The sequence below is a fragment of the Thermobia domestica genome, chromosome 2, assembly GCF_964235325.1.
Source record: "Thermobia domestica chromosome 2, izTheDome1.hap1.1, whole genome shotgun sequence".
Classification (NCBI taxonomy): Eukaryota; Metazoa; Arthropoda; class Insecta; order Zygentoma; family Lepismatidae; genus Thermobia; species Thermobia domestica.
The window spans coordinates 48,418,131-48,437,292 of NC_137455.1; the positions used below are offsets into that span (position 1 = coordinate 48,418,131).

General features: G+C 34.0%; 1 protein-coding gene across 5 annotated transcripts in view; it reads left to right on the forward strand.

Annotated features, from left to right (window-relative positions):
* The window catches only part of LOC145671767 (uncharacterized), a 64,233-nt gene extending 45,860 nt beyond the window's left edge, over positions 1 to 18,373 (forward strand). For 2 of the 5 annotated variants that reach the window (XM_081740978.1, XM_081740974.1), the window contains exons 7-8: positions 5,676 to 5,871; positions 7,749 to 8,210. In XM_081740978.1, coding sequence (XP_081597104.1) covers positions 5,676 to 5,871; positions 7,749 to 7,813 — 261 coding nt within the window. In that variant the 3' untranslated portion in view covers positions 7,814 to 8,210. Of the gene's footprint in view, positions 1 to 730; positions 1,317 to 5,675; positions 5,872 to 7,748; positions 8,211 to 13,012; positions 13,056 to 17,137 lie in introns of those variants that run through there. The other 3 variants (XM_081740990.1, XM_081740983.1, XM_081740992.1) reach the window with 3 other exon arrangements.
* Positions 18,374 to 19,162: the final 789 nt, after the last annotated feature.

Genomic DNA, 19,162 nt, shown 5'->3' on the forward strand with positions numbered 1-19,162 from the left:
CTATTCGCATTTACTGCTGTGACCAGAGGTTTGGCGATAGCGGCCCTGCAATGAATTTTCATTTTATGAAGCTTCCGTCGCGCTGTTTTCGATGAAACCGGGTTCTGTAGGCCGGAATTGAGTTCAGACTTAATTTTCATTACAGTGGTCTTCTTTTTAGCTGTTACAGTCCATTTTAATGCCCTGCGGCCTCTATCTGACAGGATTGTCTTTCGAACACTGTTGTGCTTTGCAGACGTCGTTTGCCCATGAATTGTGTATGCCTTCGTGACATTGGACACAGTGCCTTTCGATACATCTACAATGTTCGCCACTGTTTCCACTGAAGCTCCAACCATACGGGCACCAACGATCATGCCTCTTTGGAAGTCTGTCAGGTCGCCCATTTTACCGCACCACTTTCACACTACGACACTCACAGGTGAACTGGTTACTGCTGACGGAAGAGGAAGGTCCACATGACACACTGAAAACAAAAAACGATCGGCAACCGCAACACGTGTTGTAAAGTGGAGGGCCAAACTTACGTTTCCTGTATGAAGTGTTTTTTAGATTTTTTTGTCCACCCCTGTATATATACTTATAAACTTTTCTTATCTTCAACACAACACGTTTTTGTAATTCTAGAAATTAAAACTACACCGACTTATATTTATTTATTTGCATATTAGTTGTTATATGTTACAATGTACGAATTTTATTTGTGCATGCAATAAAATTACCCTTCCAGGTAAGAGGGGAGCAAGTATTGCTAAGATACCTGCAACGTTGGTCAAAGGATTTTTTACGTCGACGTTTGGACTGGACAATCGATGAAGAAGGTGGAAATCCTGTGAATCCTCGCCATCTTTATTCTGCATTATGTCCTTGCCAGTATATAGAAGAATATCTTCGAAATAAGCCTCGGAAAGATCAGCGTGCTTTTTGCCCATGTTGTACATCTTGGTGTCGGGAACGGGGAATAGATTGAATATCGATGAACACTCTGTTACTTAGTGCAGCTATGTTAATAACGAAAATGTAATTAGTTAGTTACTCCTCTGTAGCAAAACTATGATACTGTTGGCCAGTTAGTTTTCACTGTAATATGTACATAGTACGATTTCTGTGTAGAATAATACTTGAGAGATGCGAAATATTGCATGGTAAACCAAAAAAGTTAGACATCGTTAATGTTGAAAATATAGTTCCCGTCCATTATTTTGCATACCAGTTTTTGAGATATATTTATCTTAATACGTCATGAAAGGTACTTTTACATTCATACAATACACTTATGCGTTAATGATAACTGTAACTTCAAAGTCAAATACATTTTTTTTTTTTAATAAGAGTTCGTTGTGTTGAATAGAAAGTATTTTTAAAATTCGGTATTATTATGCGTTAATGTATTTTGTATTTAATATACTGGCAAGACTAAGTATGCAGAATAATTAACAACAACGTTATAGTAACTAAAATTTTAGTTAGTCTTAAAAGTACTACTTAGAAAAAGAAGTGTGTTCTGTACTGTAATAAAAGTGTCTTAAATAAGTAACACACACACACACACATACACACACAAATATATATGTATATTAATAATGATTTATAATTGTTGTTTAAGAAGAAATTAACTATGATATTCAAATATGGCATGTAGTTTTTGTTTTAAGTCCTTGTAATTCTATTTAACAATATTATTATTTGCGAATCTACCAAACACATGGGCAATTTTTAGCAATTCAACATCATAACTGCACTTTCAGTTTTTGCATGTGTTACACTGTGAATGATTCAGTGCAAACAGTGTAGAGTACAAAGCATTGAACAGAAACTACGCCTTTCGTAAAGCTTAAATATTTATAAATTAGAATCAATTAATTACTCATATTTTGATACCTTTTTCTAACTGTGTGTCATACTTCAATTACAGGACTTAAAAGCTGTAGTGGAAGAGATGTACGCTTCTGCTTCCCTTTTTAAAATTACCTTCTTTACATACGAACACATTATTAATAGGTATTCATAGTTTATACACAAACCACTCACTTGTCTCTTTATTAATCTAATCTTTAACTTGCAGCTTTGGTGATTTCTTGGTATTTCTGTCATTAGTAGTTTCTTTAATACTGTGTAGTCTGCTTTCAGGGGAATAGTGTTAGAACACTAATGCTTTGCACATAGTTTTAAGATATCCCTTCTTTTTCTGTTTTCATGGATCAAAGTTTCATACTATGTTGTTACTGAATACGGTAAAATAAAAAGCTCAATGTCAGAAAAGGGCGGCAATGTGTGAGAAGTTTATTTGCAGGGAAAAATAAAAAGATGCATTATGGGTCACTAGCAAAAAATAATGTTTCATCTCTAGAGTTTACATTAATAGTAGTTATAAATTTTACATAAAACCAATATTGTTATTCCTCGCTGCTGGATGCAGTATTTTAAAATGCTAGCTGTGGAAGACATTTATTTATTTATTTTTTTAATCGATGTGACTTAACTTATAATATTTGCCCACTTTAATCTGTTAAGTTTTTCAAGTCGATTAGTTAGGAAAGGAAGTAAATTTGTGGACAAAGGATTATGTACTATAACAGTTTAGATTATGAGCAATGTTAATAGTCAGAATAGTAAACAAAATAAAATGCTTCGTGTTCGCCGAATGATTCTGAAAACTAAGGAACATTTTCGAGGATCACGGTCCTCATCATCAGCTTCTGTAAGTTAGAAAAATATTAAATGATAGAAACCTTGTGAAAAAGATGAACGCGTAAAGGGCAATTCGAAGCAACAACACAATTTCATGTTACTGAATACTGTGGCAAGTGAACCATCATTGAACGCAATAAAGCTCGTGACTCTTTGCTGTTGTTATTCTTTCTTTCCAAATGACGGCAGTTCACCTTTGTCAACATTGAACACAGGGTTTAATATATGAATGAGCATACATAAATTACAATCATATTTAACTTAGATCCATACATTGAACCCCGCACTCAGTCTGAACAAATGTGAAATTAAACCGATATGAAATTACCTTTCACTATATACTATCGCCATTTGGAAAGAAAGAAAAGTAACAATGAACAGTCATTAGCTTTACAGTGATCAGTTGTAGTTCATTTGCCAAAATGTTCTGTGATGTGAAGTTTTGTTGCTTCGAATTACCTTTTATCCCTTCGTCTTCTACCGTTCTGAAAAAGTTTTTCAGACTTGGAGAAGCTGACGGGTAAGAAGATAAGGACCATGATCCTCGAAAACGTTCCGTAGTTTTCATAATCATTGCGGTGAATATGAAGCAGTTTCTTCTGTTTACTAATGTGACTATTTACTATATTGAAAAATACGTTAATAGAACATTTTGGCCTAATATCCCAACAAACCTGGTATCAGCAACCTTTTTCAACAACAAGAGGCAGCAGGTCAGAAAGTTTCGTTTTGCCGGTGTAGTTTGCCTGGAGCATAGAACCAGTGTTAATTGTGCGTAACTGCTGAATGGTTAACATCAACATAGACAGCGTCGTCATGGCAGGTTACTTGCTGCTGAGTAATATGATCCTTTCAGTACTTTTTGTTTCGATGTACGGATTATCTTCTCTTACACTATTATCTATCAATTATAATCAGGATAATCTTCACTTGATTGGGAAATTGAACATAAATTCACTAAGGCAAAAATAATACATTTTCTGATTTTTTCTACTTTGTTCTGTATGGGATTTGAAGCCAAAGATGTTTTACAATTGTGAGAATTTTTAGAATGTAAGTAAGAACAGTTTATCTTTCGGTAACATCGCCTCTAGGGAGGAAGACCCGAGTTCGATTCCAAGTAAAAATACGGTGGCTGAATTCCACTTCAAGCTATACAATGTGACATTAGCCTTAGTATTAAGGAGAGAGATTTACGAAATGGAAACTCCATTTGTAAGTTTGTTGACCTTTGATTAACTCAGTAATCGTGGATTCTGTCTCACGGATAGACAATTTCGACTGAATTAATAGTTATACAGATAAAAGCGGAACTTCTTTACACACATGCAAGAAGTTGTTTTATGTGCGAGATTCACAGACATCAGTATAAAATTATAAATCAGGTTCGTGAGAGCAGTTTGTAGGTATTCATGTACAGAACAATAATATTTTACCAACAGGTGAAATTTATGGGCTTGATTTTTACTTTAATCTGTATGCAAAATTTATTGTTCCTTTAGAACTGTCCAGACGGAGGCTTGTAGATGAAATAAAACTAGATTGACGAAAGTATTTGTGAGTACAAGTAATATGTATTTACGTTACAAATGGTTGGCATGAAATTAAACAATAGATTACAAATATGGAGTAGAGTTATACTATTTAGATTAATAATTGACATCGTGTATGTCGCTGAAGTCCTATAAATGAGGAGAGAACACTTTGTGTTCCATAATAATTAATGATATCGTTTATTTATACATCAAAGACAAGAGAGAAAAATTGTTATAATAGTGAGATTTTTCCAAGAAATCTTAGTTTTGATTCTTGGCGTAGGGGAAGATTATAGGATAGGGTTAAATTTTTTTCTTAGACGGACAGAATTCGTCCTTCCCTGTTGTTGTTCCACGAGGCATGCCATGTTCAGATCTCCAAAAGCCAATGAAGTTTGATTTATACCGTATATTGTAATTTATTTTCCTTTGATGGGCTTTATTGGGTTGCAGCAGAACAATACATATTCAATATATGTATGTATCTCGGCTAATTTGTCACAGCTACCGATGATAGTATGTAGTGTATCGTGTTGTGGGAACATCTTGGTTTCTAGTTTCAATTTTAATGAATTACCGTATTTTCCTCTATTATTTATGAATAATGTGGTGTAGTGTCAAATTCTTACAGATGAAATTAAGAGATTCTTGCATGTAGTGTTCATTGTTTCATAATGCACCTGAGAAACACAAAAAGAAGGGTGAATATGTTTAACATTTTTTTTAATGCTTTATATTTCATAGTAAATATGTAGGCAAGTGAGAAAGCTGCATTGCCAATAAGTACTGAATGCTCAACGTTTCATTTTATAATCAGTATATGCTAGAGTACTTATTTAGTTGATGTAACTCTGGAAACTTCAGTATGCTGCGACTACATTGTTTGATATACAGATATACTTTCTAAGTGGGATATGTACCAAGGTAGTGGCCGTAAAGATAAGTATTTGGAAGTGTAAAAGATAATCGGAGCGCTATAGATGATGGCAAATATAGGAAGCCTCGGATGATCACTCTTTTACAAGAGTTCAATGATTTCCAAGTTTATTTAGAATATATAGTAAAAAAATACGTAGTAAAAAGTATTATATTTTAATAAGAATATAATTGTTCTTTCCCAGATGAATGACATACCTTATTTATTAGGATTTGTATTCTGAAGTCTGACATTTCGTTACTAAAATGATAGCTGTAGCATGTATAGTAACAACTTTCTCCTTATATCAACTTGTAGAAAGATTTTTTACATTAGATGTTAGAAATCTTAACTTTCTAGTAGTTTTGTTGCAAGTTTTCGTAGAATTACAAATAAGATAAATATTTTCTTTGGGATCAACAGCGTTTAAAGATGCAGTTTTCTCACTTGTTTGCTAGTATAGGTTCATTACTCATAAAAATGTTGGTGTATTTCTTATGTCAGGTGGTGGGTATATTTCTGTTTTTATGCAGGAAAGAGCTGAAATGCTGTACCTTCGCTACTCTCAACGGTGGGCTAAAGAGTATGTCCGCCACCATCTTGATCTCTCAGTAGATGTCCATGATAGGGGAACCGCTTCTGCTCTGCCACCTGTCCCTCCTAGACATTGCATAATGGCTCGCTGCCCGTGTCAGTTCATTGAAGAGCATCTCAAGTATAAACCAAGAGGCAAGTGTTCCCTGAAAGAATTGTGTTTTCTGCCTGATTTTAAGTTTGAATAATTTTTTATAAAAAAATACGTAATAATAATAATAGGATCTATGAAGATCGCTTTTTTTAAAATAGAAAGTTGTTAACACCGCGTTTATGACTGTAAACGAGTAGTAGGAAATTTTATTATAGCCAAGTTAAAGCTTTTTTTAATATATATAGATATATGTATATATGTGTATATAGTAGATCAAAGGAATCCTAGCGTGAGCATATCAAAATCAAAGGACACTTTTTAAGTTATCGCGTACTTGTAACATAAAGCAAGTAATTTACCATGAATTACTTAAAACACTCAGGTATGGTGTTATACCCGAACTACGCCACTTTTTGTTAAAATTTCTTTTCCTCCCTTGCCAGTCGGATGAAATATAGTGAAGGAACTATAGTATTGTCGTCTTCATTTGTATTTTCTGATAATGCTTTAAAAAATTTCTGATAAATACCTTGTTGCTCATGTTTGCTTCGGGATTTCCTTATTCCAACTATGTACATATATATATAGTTGCTTTGTAATTACTTGTTCCACGCATGATGCATTCACTATACAGTATTATTTTGCACTGTTTGTTAATCGGTTCCTTTGTACATTAACTACACAAGGGGACATAGTAGCTTACTAATTTGGGGAAGAGGCGTAGTTTATAATTTGGGCTCTCTTACTCGTTGCTTGTCTCTGTACAGCTTTCTGAGTAGTCTTATGTTCTTGTGTCAGATTCTCGGTGTACCTCAATTAACATCTCTTCCTCACTACAGCTTTAATTTATTAAATGTTGATTTTTAAGTGTATTATGCGTTAACGCAAATTTTTATCTTGAAATTGACGTTGTTAAGTGTTTAAGTACAGTTAATGCCAGATCCTTTAATCTGTGCAAATTCCTTATATTACCGTGCGCAGCTTGAAATTTTACAATAGAAAACCTTTAAGACAAACAAAATGACATAATGGAATTAATTCTAAATTCGTTTTTTGACCATAATAAAACAATAATAATGCATTTGTCTCATTGCATTATAAGATTACATAGAAATATGTATTGTTCTGAATTACAGTTCTCATTTCTGAACTGTCATTGTTTAAATCGTATCATGATCCTCATCTCTCTCGACGAAAATTGATACAGGTATTTTTTTCTTCGTAATTTTTTTGAAAGTACCTTGTTAACAGTACCTTATTAACGGTATATAATTGTCCATGTTTACCGAAGGATAGAGGTCAAAAAGTGGTTGTTATATTTACTGGAAATGCTTTAATTGTTACTTGTTGTGGTTGTGTTCTGTTATTGTGTGTACAGATATACATATATATTATTAGATGGTTGTGCCTGGAGGTGAAGTTTTATTCTATTTAGATTTGTGTATTTTTATAATTAGTATTTTCAATATATAACTGAATATAATAGTTCCGAATAACTGTATACATTATCTACAGTGTTTGACTGAGGTTGTATTCCGACACCTATTCATGTATTACATGTTTTTGATTGTTGATATTCTATTTGATATGTACAAAATGAATTTGAAAAATTTGTTAAGACTGACTATTATTGACAGAAATATGAAATAATATTTAGTACTTTTTAACCTACGGAGTATGGAGTTAGCGATATGGCCTGCCATTTAAACAGAAAGAGAAAGGAAAATTTAATATTACAATACTTAAGTTAGGAAAAGTAAAGTGAAATTGAGGGTGTTTATCTGATATTAAGTATAGGTAATTTAATGATAAATTTGTAACTTTATTTAAAAAATAATTATTTTGCTGTTTAGCAAAAATATTTCTTGTTAAGTGCAAACTAGAAAAGCTGAAGTGTTTTATTCTGTTTTATTTATAGTTATGATATTAATTGAAGGAATATTAAACAAGAAAGCAAAACAACAAAAGAATATACGTGCTTAACACTGACATTCATGAAATATTTGCATGTTGACGTAAATAGCTCTAATTTTTCAATGATGCAGCTTTTCACAAGATAAGAAGGTAAGGGACAGATGAGTGGATAGGAGCAAAATTGAATATTCTAAATCTCTGATTACTTTCCCCATTATCTTAGCATTAGAAACGTGCTCTTTTTGACGTGTCCATATGTGTTAATGTCCTATAGTTTTGATTTGTTCATTATTTTCTACCAGTGTTGTTCATGAATTAACTATGACTCGCCTTTTTGATAGCCTTCCTTTCATGTTTTGTATGTGTGCTTGTTACAAAAACTTTTAAAAATAATTCTGACAATTGTTGAATCGTTTAAAAATACAACCAATAAATAGTAGATATAAAAATAAACAAATAAATAGAACTTCAGTAGAGAAATTATGTGCATCGGTATTCAGCCTTCCCTTCGAAATGAATTACAAAACACTTTACGAAACACTCATAGCTGACAAAAGTAATATTGCTTCTGCGCAGCTATAACATGTAGGTAAATTTTATTGGGTTTTGATATAATATTTACATTACCGGTTTGTCCTGTTTGACTTGAATTTATATTCTAAAATACGATATAGTCGAAGGTTTTAATTTCCACCCATGAATTCATTGAAGCATATGGTGTGAAGTAACGAAATATTAAATAAAAGATTTTTTAAAAATACAAAACAGTTATGGGTTCGAAAGCGATACGTTATGCTATGAGTGTTCTAACTCATACCGTTTTCAAACTGTAGAAACCTTCTAGCACTTTTAAAGTATTAGAAACAAATTCTGTTTTTATAGGCCCAAATAGAGAAGATAATTCATACAAAACCAAGGACAGATTAGATGATGGTTACATATAAGCTATTTATAGATCTATATAGCAAGTTCCTATTCCAATAAACCTAGGTATTGTTTTTAATTGTTTTTCCTAATTTCTTTTTGAATTGAGAAATGTTCTCAGGATTGACGTGGGCCAGCCCTCTTACTTTTTCCATTGTAGTAACTAAAGTTAAATTTCTGCAAAATTGAACTAACCAAGAAGAATGAAAGGGAAATATCAGTCAGTATACTCATTAGTGAGTTGAATTGATTACGTTAGTGTGAATTGAATTCATGATATTCATTGAATGTAGATAGCAAATTTTTTTTTATATAAATAACAAACAACTTGACTATCTCGGTTCATGAACTTGATGATACAAAATACTCAAGGTAACTATCAGAATTGTATACTTTTTTTCTTTCTTTTGCAGAATAATTAAATATTTTATTGATTGTTCTTCCGGTATTCTGTTTAGCCGATTTTTGTTTTTACGAGTATATTTTGTATCTGTATATATCTTTTCATGTGCAACAATCAGTTTTATTTTACTTTTTTGTTTGTTAGTTTGTTACTGTGTGAAGACAGTTAACTTACAGGTAGTTCTTTGAGATTCATATTTTACAGGAGTTTAAGAGAAGGTACACGACACAGAATCCGTCCATAGAGAAATGAGTATTTCATATTTTTATACCTATTTCCTTCGTGTGGTAATATATAATTTTAGATATGTCACTTTTACAGTTGTATAAATCATGTTTGTCTTTTTATATCAATATATTTTATAGTTATATCAGGAGAAGTAAAAATATGTGTAATTTGTTCTGTAAATACTGTAGTAAGGCGTTCTTTAAAATAAGTCTGTATTTTAAGCTTTTACTGCAGCTTGTTTTTGGAAATACAACTAATGAAAGAACATAATGGTCTTATTTTTAATGCATCTTTGTGTATATATAATACTACACTTGTTTCCATGAAATAACTTCGGTCTCTGGAAACTACATTGTATTGAAGGTTCACAAGTATACATTCGCTTCGATTGGGTAATCGTAATGAACTAATAGTATAGTCGTTGTTTTATTGAAGAATCGAAAAAGATATAAATATAAAGAAGAGATCCATCCAGTTGCAAGAATAAACGTTCATACATAAAGATTTACAGAAATTTAAAATATTCGCTAATTCTGTTTACCTTTAAAAAATACATAAATAAATGTTGTTATTATGGGAGTAGGAGAGAACCACCCCTCACAGGCTTGTTTAAGCAATACGGGACTGCATATCTTTAACGTGCTTAGGTATTACGTATACGTTGTAGCATTGAGCAATACTTTCCGAACACAGTGGTACGTGTAGGCCACCATTTGCGAGGGACCACCACATCCTTCATCAGTAGGGCCGCCCAAGCGTTACAGAACTTCCTCTTACGGAAGAGTTACACCGTACATTAACAGTCGGGTTCTGGTCAATTGAAATCGGCGGCTCCCCTGGTAGGGTCGTGGACCTGCACCCAGTAAAATCATCAAGGGCGAAGGTTAATTCCATTACTTCTTCTACTTTTGAGGTACGAGAGTGTGTTAAGATATAATATCCGATCCTGGCCCCAAACGCTCTTTGAGGCCAATACTTCATCCCTCTTCCCGGTAGTGCGTTGGATCCGCCCCACTGGGCACACTAACAACCTCTCTCTCATATGTGTTGGGGTACCACATAATCTTGTCTTCCGGATCCAAGAGCACGACCTATTGTCCATTTCAGTGGTAGAATGTGAGCTCTCATCTCCACCAATAGGATGCGGCAGTTTACACCACTAATCTCGATGAGGCCGTGACGAAGTCGCACGTACCCTCTCAGACCAGATGGTACGGATTATTCGCAGTTTCGAGATATGGCCGAAGCCTTCATTTCCAGGTAGGTTATTCCCAAATACCCAAATGAGATCGTGGTACAAGGCAGACATAACGGGAATAGCGTGTTCCTACGCAATTTCAGAATTCCGATCTCCCTCTTAGAGGGTGCGCAACCGTCACAATGCATGCGGCTCGACCCACATGAGCGAGTCCTTCTCCCTTTCTCAGCACGGACTTGGGGCCGGCCATAGCAGGGTTGAGCAATCGAAACCATGAAAACACTCCTCTTCACTTCCTTAAATAAAAACTAGGTTCCTTCAAATCAGAAAGTTCTTTATATCATCTTCTCGCGATAAAAGGGGACTAATTCTGGCTGATTTTATACCAAAGGGACAAACGATCACTGGGCAGTAGATTGTTCAAAATACTAGATAAGTGATTGCTTTCTGCTGTGCAACATCAATTAGATCTGACCTCAAGTTTTCTACTCCGTACCCTCACCGATCCAAGATTATCAGTAACATTTTATAGGATAAGAACACTAAAGTGATTCCTCATCCACTTTGCTCCCATGAACTAGCCCCTAGTAACCTCTAACTGTGTTGAGAACTGAAAAACTCATTGCGAGACCGCATTTTGAGTCCAGAAGTGCTATTTTCCAGGATCTAAAAAGTGCCCAAGAAGACTTCTCAGACGCGTTTGATTGTTGGATTCAAATATTGCAACGGTGTGTAGAAGTGAACGGACTAACTATGTTGAAAAATGACTGAAAAATATAAATCGAAAATTGAAAGCTGTAGGAGTTACGGGAAAACAGTGTGATTCCGGTATGCACCTCGTGTATAAAATTCCATCGTTGTTCATATAGGGGATAATTCAACATCGCCTTTTCGATAAGGAAACTTCGAGTAATAACAAGATCGTTCGAAATTATTAAGATATCATCTTGGAACTTTTGACAAGCAAGGAATTTAAATTAGGAGTTAATTTCCGAAGCTCAGAGGAGAACGAATTGTGAGTGATCATTAAGATATTTGGAAACACTACAAAACTTAATCTACTATATAGAATACTAGCATATTAGTAATTTTTTCAATTCCATCAACCAATGATACATTTGAACAGCATTAACAAGAATATAATTTAGACTCATTACTTATTATATAATTTGTGCAGTGCATTCAATATGTATTTTAACGTTAATATTGTAATTATATTTTGCGTACGAGACTACCGGTGGCTAAAATAGTACTATTTCAACTGGTTTCCTAGAAAGAACCGTGTATTTTACATTACGGTTAAAATCTATCTGAACCGTAACATACTATATAACTTTGTTTCCTTAAAAGAACCAACAGTAATAATAGAAGTGTACTGAGTAAAACCGTCGTAAAATAGCTTGAAATATGTGAATAGATATGTGTAGTCGAAAGCAATGATTTTAATTTATTGAAAGGAAACAATTCAAGAGAAAGGTAAGGAACATTTCAGCGTGCGTTATATAAAGTATCTGAGATGCGGCACTTAAAAAGAGTGATTAGGTGCATTTGGCATCGAAGGTTAACTAACTTGTAATACAAAGTAAGTATTAGAATCAGTATCAGTACATCGCGTTTAGATTTAATATTTTATAGAAATCATGTACTGTCTGTAGCACTTGTGGTTTAATCGTAAGGTCATCTATAAGATCCAAGTAATTGCTGTAGGTTTAATGATCTTACAACGAAACCACAGATCAACATGATGCACTATGCCGGTTTTCTGCGTTCATACTTCCTTCAATTTGGGGCGGATTAGAGGAACTGATTGTTTCATGTGTTTTAGTGCTTCAAAGGGTGAAATGTGTTCTATCGTAAGTCATATTAGTGAAAGCAACGGTATAAAATTATCACGTGAAGAAAGACCAATAAGCTTTAGCTTTCGTGTCATTTGGCGTAGTTTGACGGTGACGTCAATAGGATTTTCCACTGACATTGGAAAAACGTTAGTTTGTAATTTGCAAATCTCAAGCATTTGTGTGCTTTCTTAAGAATATTTCAAAAGATCAAGTAAGTAATCTCTGTGATTTGTCTAGCGAAAACTATAATTTTTAGTTACATTCGAAAACTAAAATAGCAGAATGTATTTCAGACAGTAAAAAAAAGAAAATGCATTTATGTTATGCCGAATGTAAGTATAGTGATCGAAGATTCCATTTTCTTTTACTGCTAATTACATATTTCTATATACTTCAAGTATAATAGTCTCGTTTTTGTAATTATTTAACAATAGTTTGAAAATAGAAACAAGAATTGCAAGATGGAATCTGAAAGTGCAAGTTGCACACCATGAATGATTTTGCTCTTTCTTTTGTCAGTTCGACAGTTATATAGAATGGCCGTGTCTTATTAAATAATGGAATGACGTTATTTGTAAATTTATGTTCTAACATGTTTCTTCTTCAAGTGCATTCGACGACAGCGAAATACTTTGAAGGTGTTCATAACCTAGTCATACTTGATTTCTTGCATGCAGCTGGGTATCGCACAGTAGGAGTCTCTGTGGTGCCGGGCTGTTAGTAAGTATTTACTTATTTCTGTAGCTCAACAGTATGAAGTAGTTAGTTAGTTTGTTTGGTCTTCAAGTTTCCATAATAGTATACTGCAATAACTTTCTGAATCCATGTTTTTAACTATATTAATTTTATAATTTCTCTGTAGAAATCTATGTCTAATTCGATGTTTCCCGAAATAATTTGCTTAATGGAATTGCGCTTTCAATAATAATCGTAATAATGCATTTGGGATACGATGTATTAAATGATTTCAGTTATTAACATATTAACAGACATATTTTTTTATGTTCACTTTTACGTAATAAATTAAAAAGAAAAAAGTTAGTTAAGAGTAGTGATGAATATTATCAAAGCAAACTAAAACTTAACTGATAGTTGAAGTTTGATAAGTAGCCTTGATATGAAAAGTTCACTTTTATATATTTATTCGATTATAAGGTTCCAGATAAAGCCATTTTACACTGGATACCTAACAGTATAAAAGTAAGGGAAGGTTGGAAAAGATTGTTTCTAAGAAAATTGGCTACAGTCAGTATATTTAAAGGAATCATATCTAAAATGTCAACAAGATACAAATGTTTTTAGCTGTATTTCTCGTTTATACTATCAAGATATCACATTCGGTTGTTTTCAAATCTAAAATTACGTGATATAAGCAAAATGTACAATATGATATGTTAGCTTTGTATAGATTATAGCATTCACGATTTTATAAATAAGCTTGCTTTAGTCTTTGTTAGCTTAATGGAATAATTTTAAAAAAACTGAAATATAAAAGCATTGATGCAAATACGTTGAAAGAAATATTGCAGGATAAAATATTCTGATAATGCTAAGAACATACATTTCAGACGAAAATAAAGAAAATTACAAAATCCTTAAAAATGTTTGGGTCGTCTTCCGATAAGTTACGAAATTATTTTGGAGAGTACAATTCATATATTTGGATCGAAGCTTAGGAATAGTATTTCCACCAGTAATGTTTCGTGGTTTGTTTGATTACAAATGTTTCTTTGTAAGAGATTTTATGCGTTTTATGTGCATATGCATGAGAGTAAAATGTGTGTGTGCTCTTTCTTTCACAGACAACTCTGAAGACCATTTCCCTCTGATACAATTTGTTGTGCAATAAGTGTTTGATATTTCATTACTGTTTGATTTAGTTTTAATTCAATTCGATCCTGCGTGCGTTTGAAAGAAATGCGATTGTTGTTATATACTGTAGTTAGAGCTGTTAAGACGAATTAAAATATTGAAAGTTTGTACTTTAATTAGCTGTCCGTTTCAACGACGAAAACAATTATAATTTTTCAAAACGTAAACAGAGTAGCTTTAAAATAATGAATCAAACTAACATAAATCTCCTTATGTATGTTTATCTCCATAAAAAAAATGTATAGTTTACATGGACTTCACTACATCTGCACACGATATGTAATTAAATAAATACTCTGGAATATGTCTAGACTTGATTGTATCAGAGGGAAAGCACCAATCTCATATATCTTTGTGGCCATGAAAAGTATATGTTAAAAGTGTGTGTGTTTAATTGTTTAGTGTTGTGTGATTATGGCTAGTTTTGTGTATATTTGTACATACAGATGCAGTGTGAAATATTGCTCATACTGGCTGTGCAGCTTCGATTATCCAGAAAATTATAAGTTTCACATCATAAAAATTAACAAATATTATGTATAAATTTCAAAAAGACATTCCTGAATGCTGTTTATACTAAACGATGTGTAGGCCTTATCAAGAGTTTTCTTAGCCTTGCTATACACTATAGGATAGATCCTAGGAAATCTCTTACGATTTGTCCTAGAGTCAAAATCTCAGCGTGTATGGCATCAGATCGCATGTCATTTCCTGTGTTCTGAACGATCCTATAAGATTTCTCTTGTTTAGAGCACGCTCTATTTCGGAAACAAAATTCGTAAGATTTTGATTAAAGCGATGTCAGGTGAGAGAAGGTGAAAACAAAAGAAGTGAAAATAAACAACTGATGAGGTACGTTTTGCTACTTTATCTTCTGATCGTGCAGGTTTACTTGTGGCGCGCCACTCGAAATAGTTTGAAAAATTATAATTTTTCACTATTTTTTTCTTATTGTTTCCTAAATGATTTGTGCTGAGCTACATGAACACATCTCACATCGCACAGATAAAATTCAAGGGAACCATAGAAAACAGTTGTTGAAAAACTACAATTCTTGCATGATTTTCGTATAAATACGGAGTCCGGATATATATATATATAGTATAAAAACTATAGCGAAAAAAAAAAAAAAACCTGCACTAGATGGCCACTGGAAAAGCACGAATGCTATCTAACCGAGTCAGCGCAGGGTGAAGCTGAGGACGAGCGTTAGCGAAGGTGTGCGTCCGAAAGAAGCAGTCGCGTCAGCGAAAGTAGTGGAAACGAGTGGGTTTTGGCAATGATATGAGTTTGAATAGTACTGGTCATGGTATCATGGTAGTAGTGCTCCACTTATAAATTACAGCTTCTGTAAACTTTGCAGAAATACTCGTACACCGGTTAGGGAAAATAGTATCACGAGTCATCTTTCATATGCACTCACTCACGTAAATGTTTCATAGAAGGAGTCCAGAAATACGTAAAAAATACAAAATTTACAAGAGATACGGAAGATGCAAGTACTTAGACTTAACATAACCTAACCAAATCTGACATAAATTAAACTAAACTAACTTAAACTAACCTAATATTAATAGAAATAAGCGAAATTCTATCATCTTTTTGAAAATTATGCTGGACCTCTATACTAATATAATCTAACATAACTTGACCGAAACGGAATAACCCAAACTAAACTAATGCGAAGAGGAACTACCGAAATTAACATTTCTTAGAAAAAATAGCTGGATCCCTTCTGCTAAACATTAGCCTTAACTTATTTTATCCGTCGTAAAAACACTCATAATGATTTTACACTAGTAACCCTACACTTGTAAACATAAAATACAAGTGCATTACTTTGTATTTAATTCTATTGCGTGCAGAATTTTTCTTATAAATATGTCTTTTCATGCAAAGCATACCAGCACCCTTCTGATTTTTATGCTTTTTTAAGAGGTACGGTAACCAATTTAACAATATAGCGCCCGGTATTAATATCAGTATAATGCAGTTCGCATAGGAATTCATCAATTTTGTACCTTTATTAAATACAACTATTTCATAATATTGAAAAACATCATTCGATTAGACAGGAAAATTCTTCACGTGTATGGCACAAAAAGGTAGGATTTCCTACGAGATATGTCGTAATATTTTTCCGAAGATAAATCGTAAGATATTTCCTAGGATTTATTTTATAGTGTATGGCCGGCCTTAGTGTCCCATGAGAAGAGAGAGAGATTAATAGGGATCGATGTATGTGTAAAAAGATTGGATGATCAGTTGTGGGAAATTAATCGGTAAATTTCTCTTACAAGACGAAAACCAGTGTTAAAATACTTCGAGATCTGTGTTCTTTACCTAGAAGAGAATCACCCGGATATTATCTTTGACAGAGTCCTGAGAGACTTTTTTTGTAGCACTGATTAATACAAGATGTGCCTTGCTCATTCGTATATTTATTACACTACGAGAATGCGTACATCATTGTTTCTTTTATTTCAATGTAAAAGTCATGTAAGAGTCGTGCGAATGAGTCGTATTTAGTTTAGCAGCAAACAAATGGCTGTATAACAGTATTTCATCGTCGATACACTCAATGTTTTTTAGTTGATTTTTCTTCTGTGAAAGTCTTTAATACCCGGGAGTAACATTCTTCTGAGGTAGAAATATATGTAAACTGAATTTTAATACATAATCCCAGTAAGTCATTTTTTAAAAAATAATACGTATTTAAATTTAAAATTTGGGAGATTCCCTTTTAGTTAGACGATATGCAGTTGTACTTTCAGAAACTCAATACTGCTTGATAATATGTATTATGAGTGAAATTGTGGAAAAGGAAGTACTATAAGACAGTTCAGTACTTTAAGTGTGAAGGGTAAACGAAGTTGCACAGGCTAAATAACTTTTGTCGTAATTTATAGCTGCTTTTGTTTCTATTTCAGATGACGGGTGTCAAGTATGTGCTTTTATGACTGATCCTTACGCCAGATACCAATATTCGTAAACTTAAGTATTAATATAATTAATGGTTTAGAGCTTTCATTTTTTTTATTACAATTATTTTAATTGTGTTAGTATAACTGTGGAACGTCGTCTTTCGAAAATACTCATAAATGGACCATAACTTAATTTGCATTCATAGCCAATGTTAAATACAGAATAAACTTTCTTCATACTGTGCTGGAAATTGGTATAAAGGCAGAGAGACATTTGAAAATAGAAAGCAAGAATGCCGAGGATGGATAAAGGTGATCTATTTACAAAGTAACATTGTATACTGTACAAAATCAAAGGAATATTGTTTGCTAATACGTCACTGGCACGTGTAGTTTACACAAAAAGATAAATTAGACGATTTTCGAGTGGAAATTAGTATAAAGGCACCCAGTGTCTTTGACAAAAATGAAAGTATAATATAAAGTACAGAATGAAAAATGAGTGTTCAGTACTTGATTGACCCTCCCTTTTTTCTGAATGAGTTGGAATATGCGCTTCGGCATTGTTTTTATAAGATCTGTTAGTTGTTGCCGTGGAATCGCTGACCACTCTTCTCGTATCGCGTTTTTCAACTCAGCAATGGTCCCAAATTGCCGTCCATTGCGATAAACATTGCGCGCAAGAATGCTCCATAGGTTTTCTATCGGGTTAAGATCAGGGCTTCTCGCTGGCCACTCCATAACCTTTATGCCATTGTCTTGAAACCGCTGTAGAGTTGCTTCTGCCCTGTGGATAGCAGCGTTGTCCTGCTGGAATATTCAGGTTTTGATCGTCCAACTCCTCATACATCTGCAGCAATTCTATTTCTAACATCTCTGTGCACGTGGATGAATTCATCTTGGTGTTGAGCCATGCAATGTTGGATGTACCTTTAACACAAAACGCTGTCCAAATCATAACACTTCATCCACCAAAGTTTCTGCTCATTTTCACTTGCTCTTTTTCCCTAAGGTCATGCCAATAGTATTGAAAACCATCCGGATCATCTAAATTGAAGGGGGCTGCGGTGGCTCAGTGGTAGAGCGTTCACCTCTGGTGTTTGGGGTCCGGGTTCGATCCCAGCTCCCGCCAAGTGAACTTTGTGGTGGACAAACACCGTGTGCGTGGGTTTTCTCGGGGTTCCCCCGTTTCCTCCCACTTTCTTCATTCCACCATTTCATTCATTTCTCATAATCACCGTCTCCTTTAGCCTAACCGGCATAACCGTGGGACGTAAAACTCAAAAATTTCATTTCATCTAAATTGAACTACTTCTCATCACTAAACACAACGTGATTCCATTCGGATGTCCACGACATATGTGTTTGCGCAAACTGGAGTCGTGCCTGCTTGTGCGTCGCACTTAAGGGTGGTTTACACTTCCGTTCTTGAATGTAAGATGTGGATCTTGATTGAAAACTTGACGCACTCTTTTGGATGTGACAGGTAACTTGCAAGCAACAACAATTGGGAAGATGACATATTTCCGTCCCGTGCCTTGCGCATAATTAATCGTTTCGTGGACTCCGAGAGTTTTCTCGTTCTACCATACTTCCCGTTCTTTCCATATTGTGCGCCCAACCGAACGTAATTATCAACTACACAACTTGAACGATTTAATCGTTTTGCAATTTGCCGATTTGACAGGCCCATGTCCTTGTACGCATAGATACATGCTTGTTCCTCACTCGACAACAATTTTCCACTAAGCATGACCCACACAACAGCTCACAGACGTTCAAACCTGCGCTTCTCTTATCGCACTGTGTCAGCTGATTCTCAAAGGCATATCAGGGGCAGTACTGAACGTGTAGAGAGCGCCAAACGACAAGTAACCATGGGTGCCTTTATACCAATTTCCATCCGACAAGTCTCATTTCTCTTTTTGTGTAAATTACGTGTGCCAGTGACGTATTAGCAAACGATATGCCTTTGATTTTGTACAGTACACAATATTACTTCGTAAATATAATAGTACAATATGAATGTAT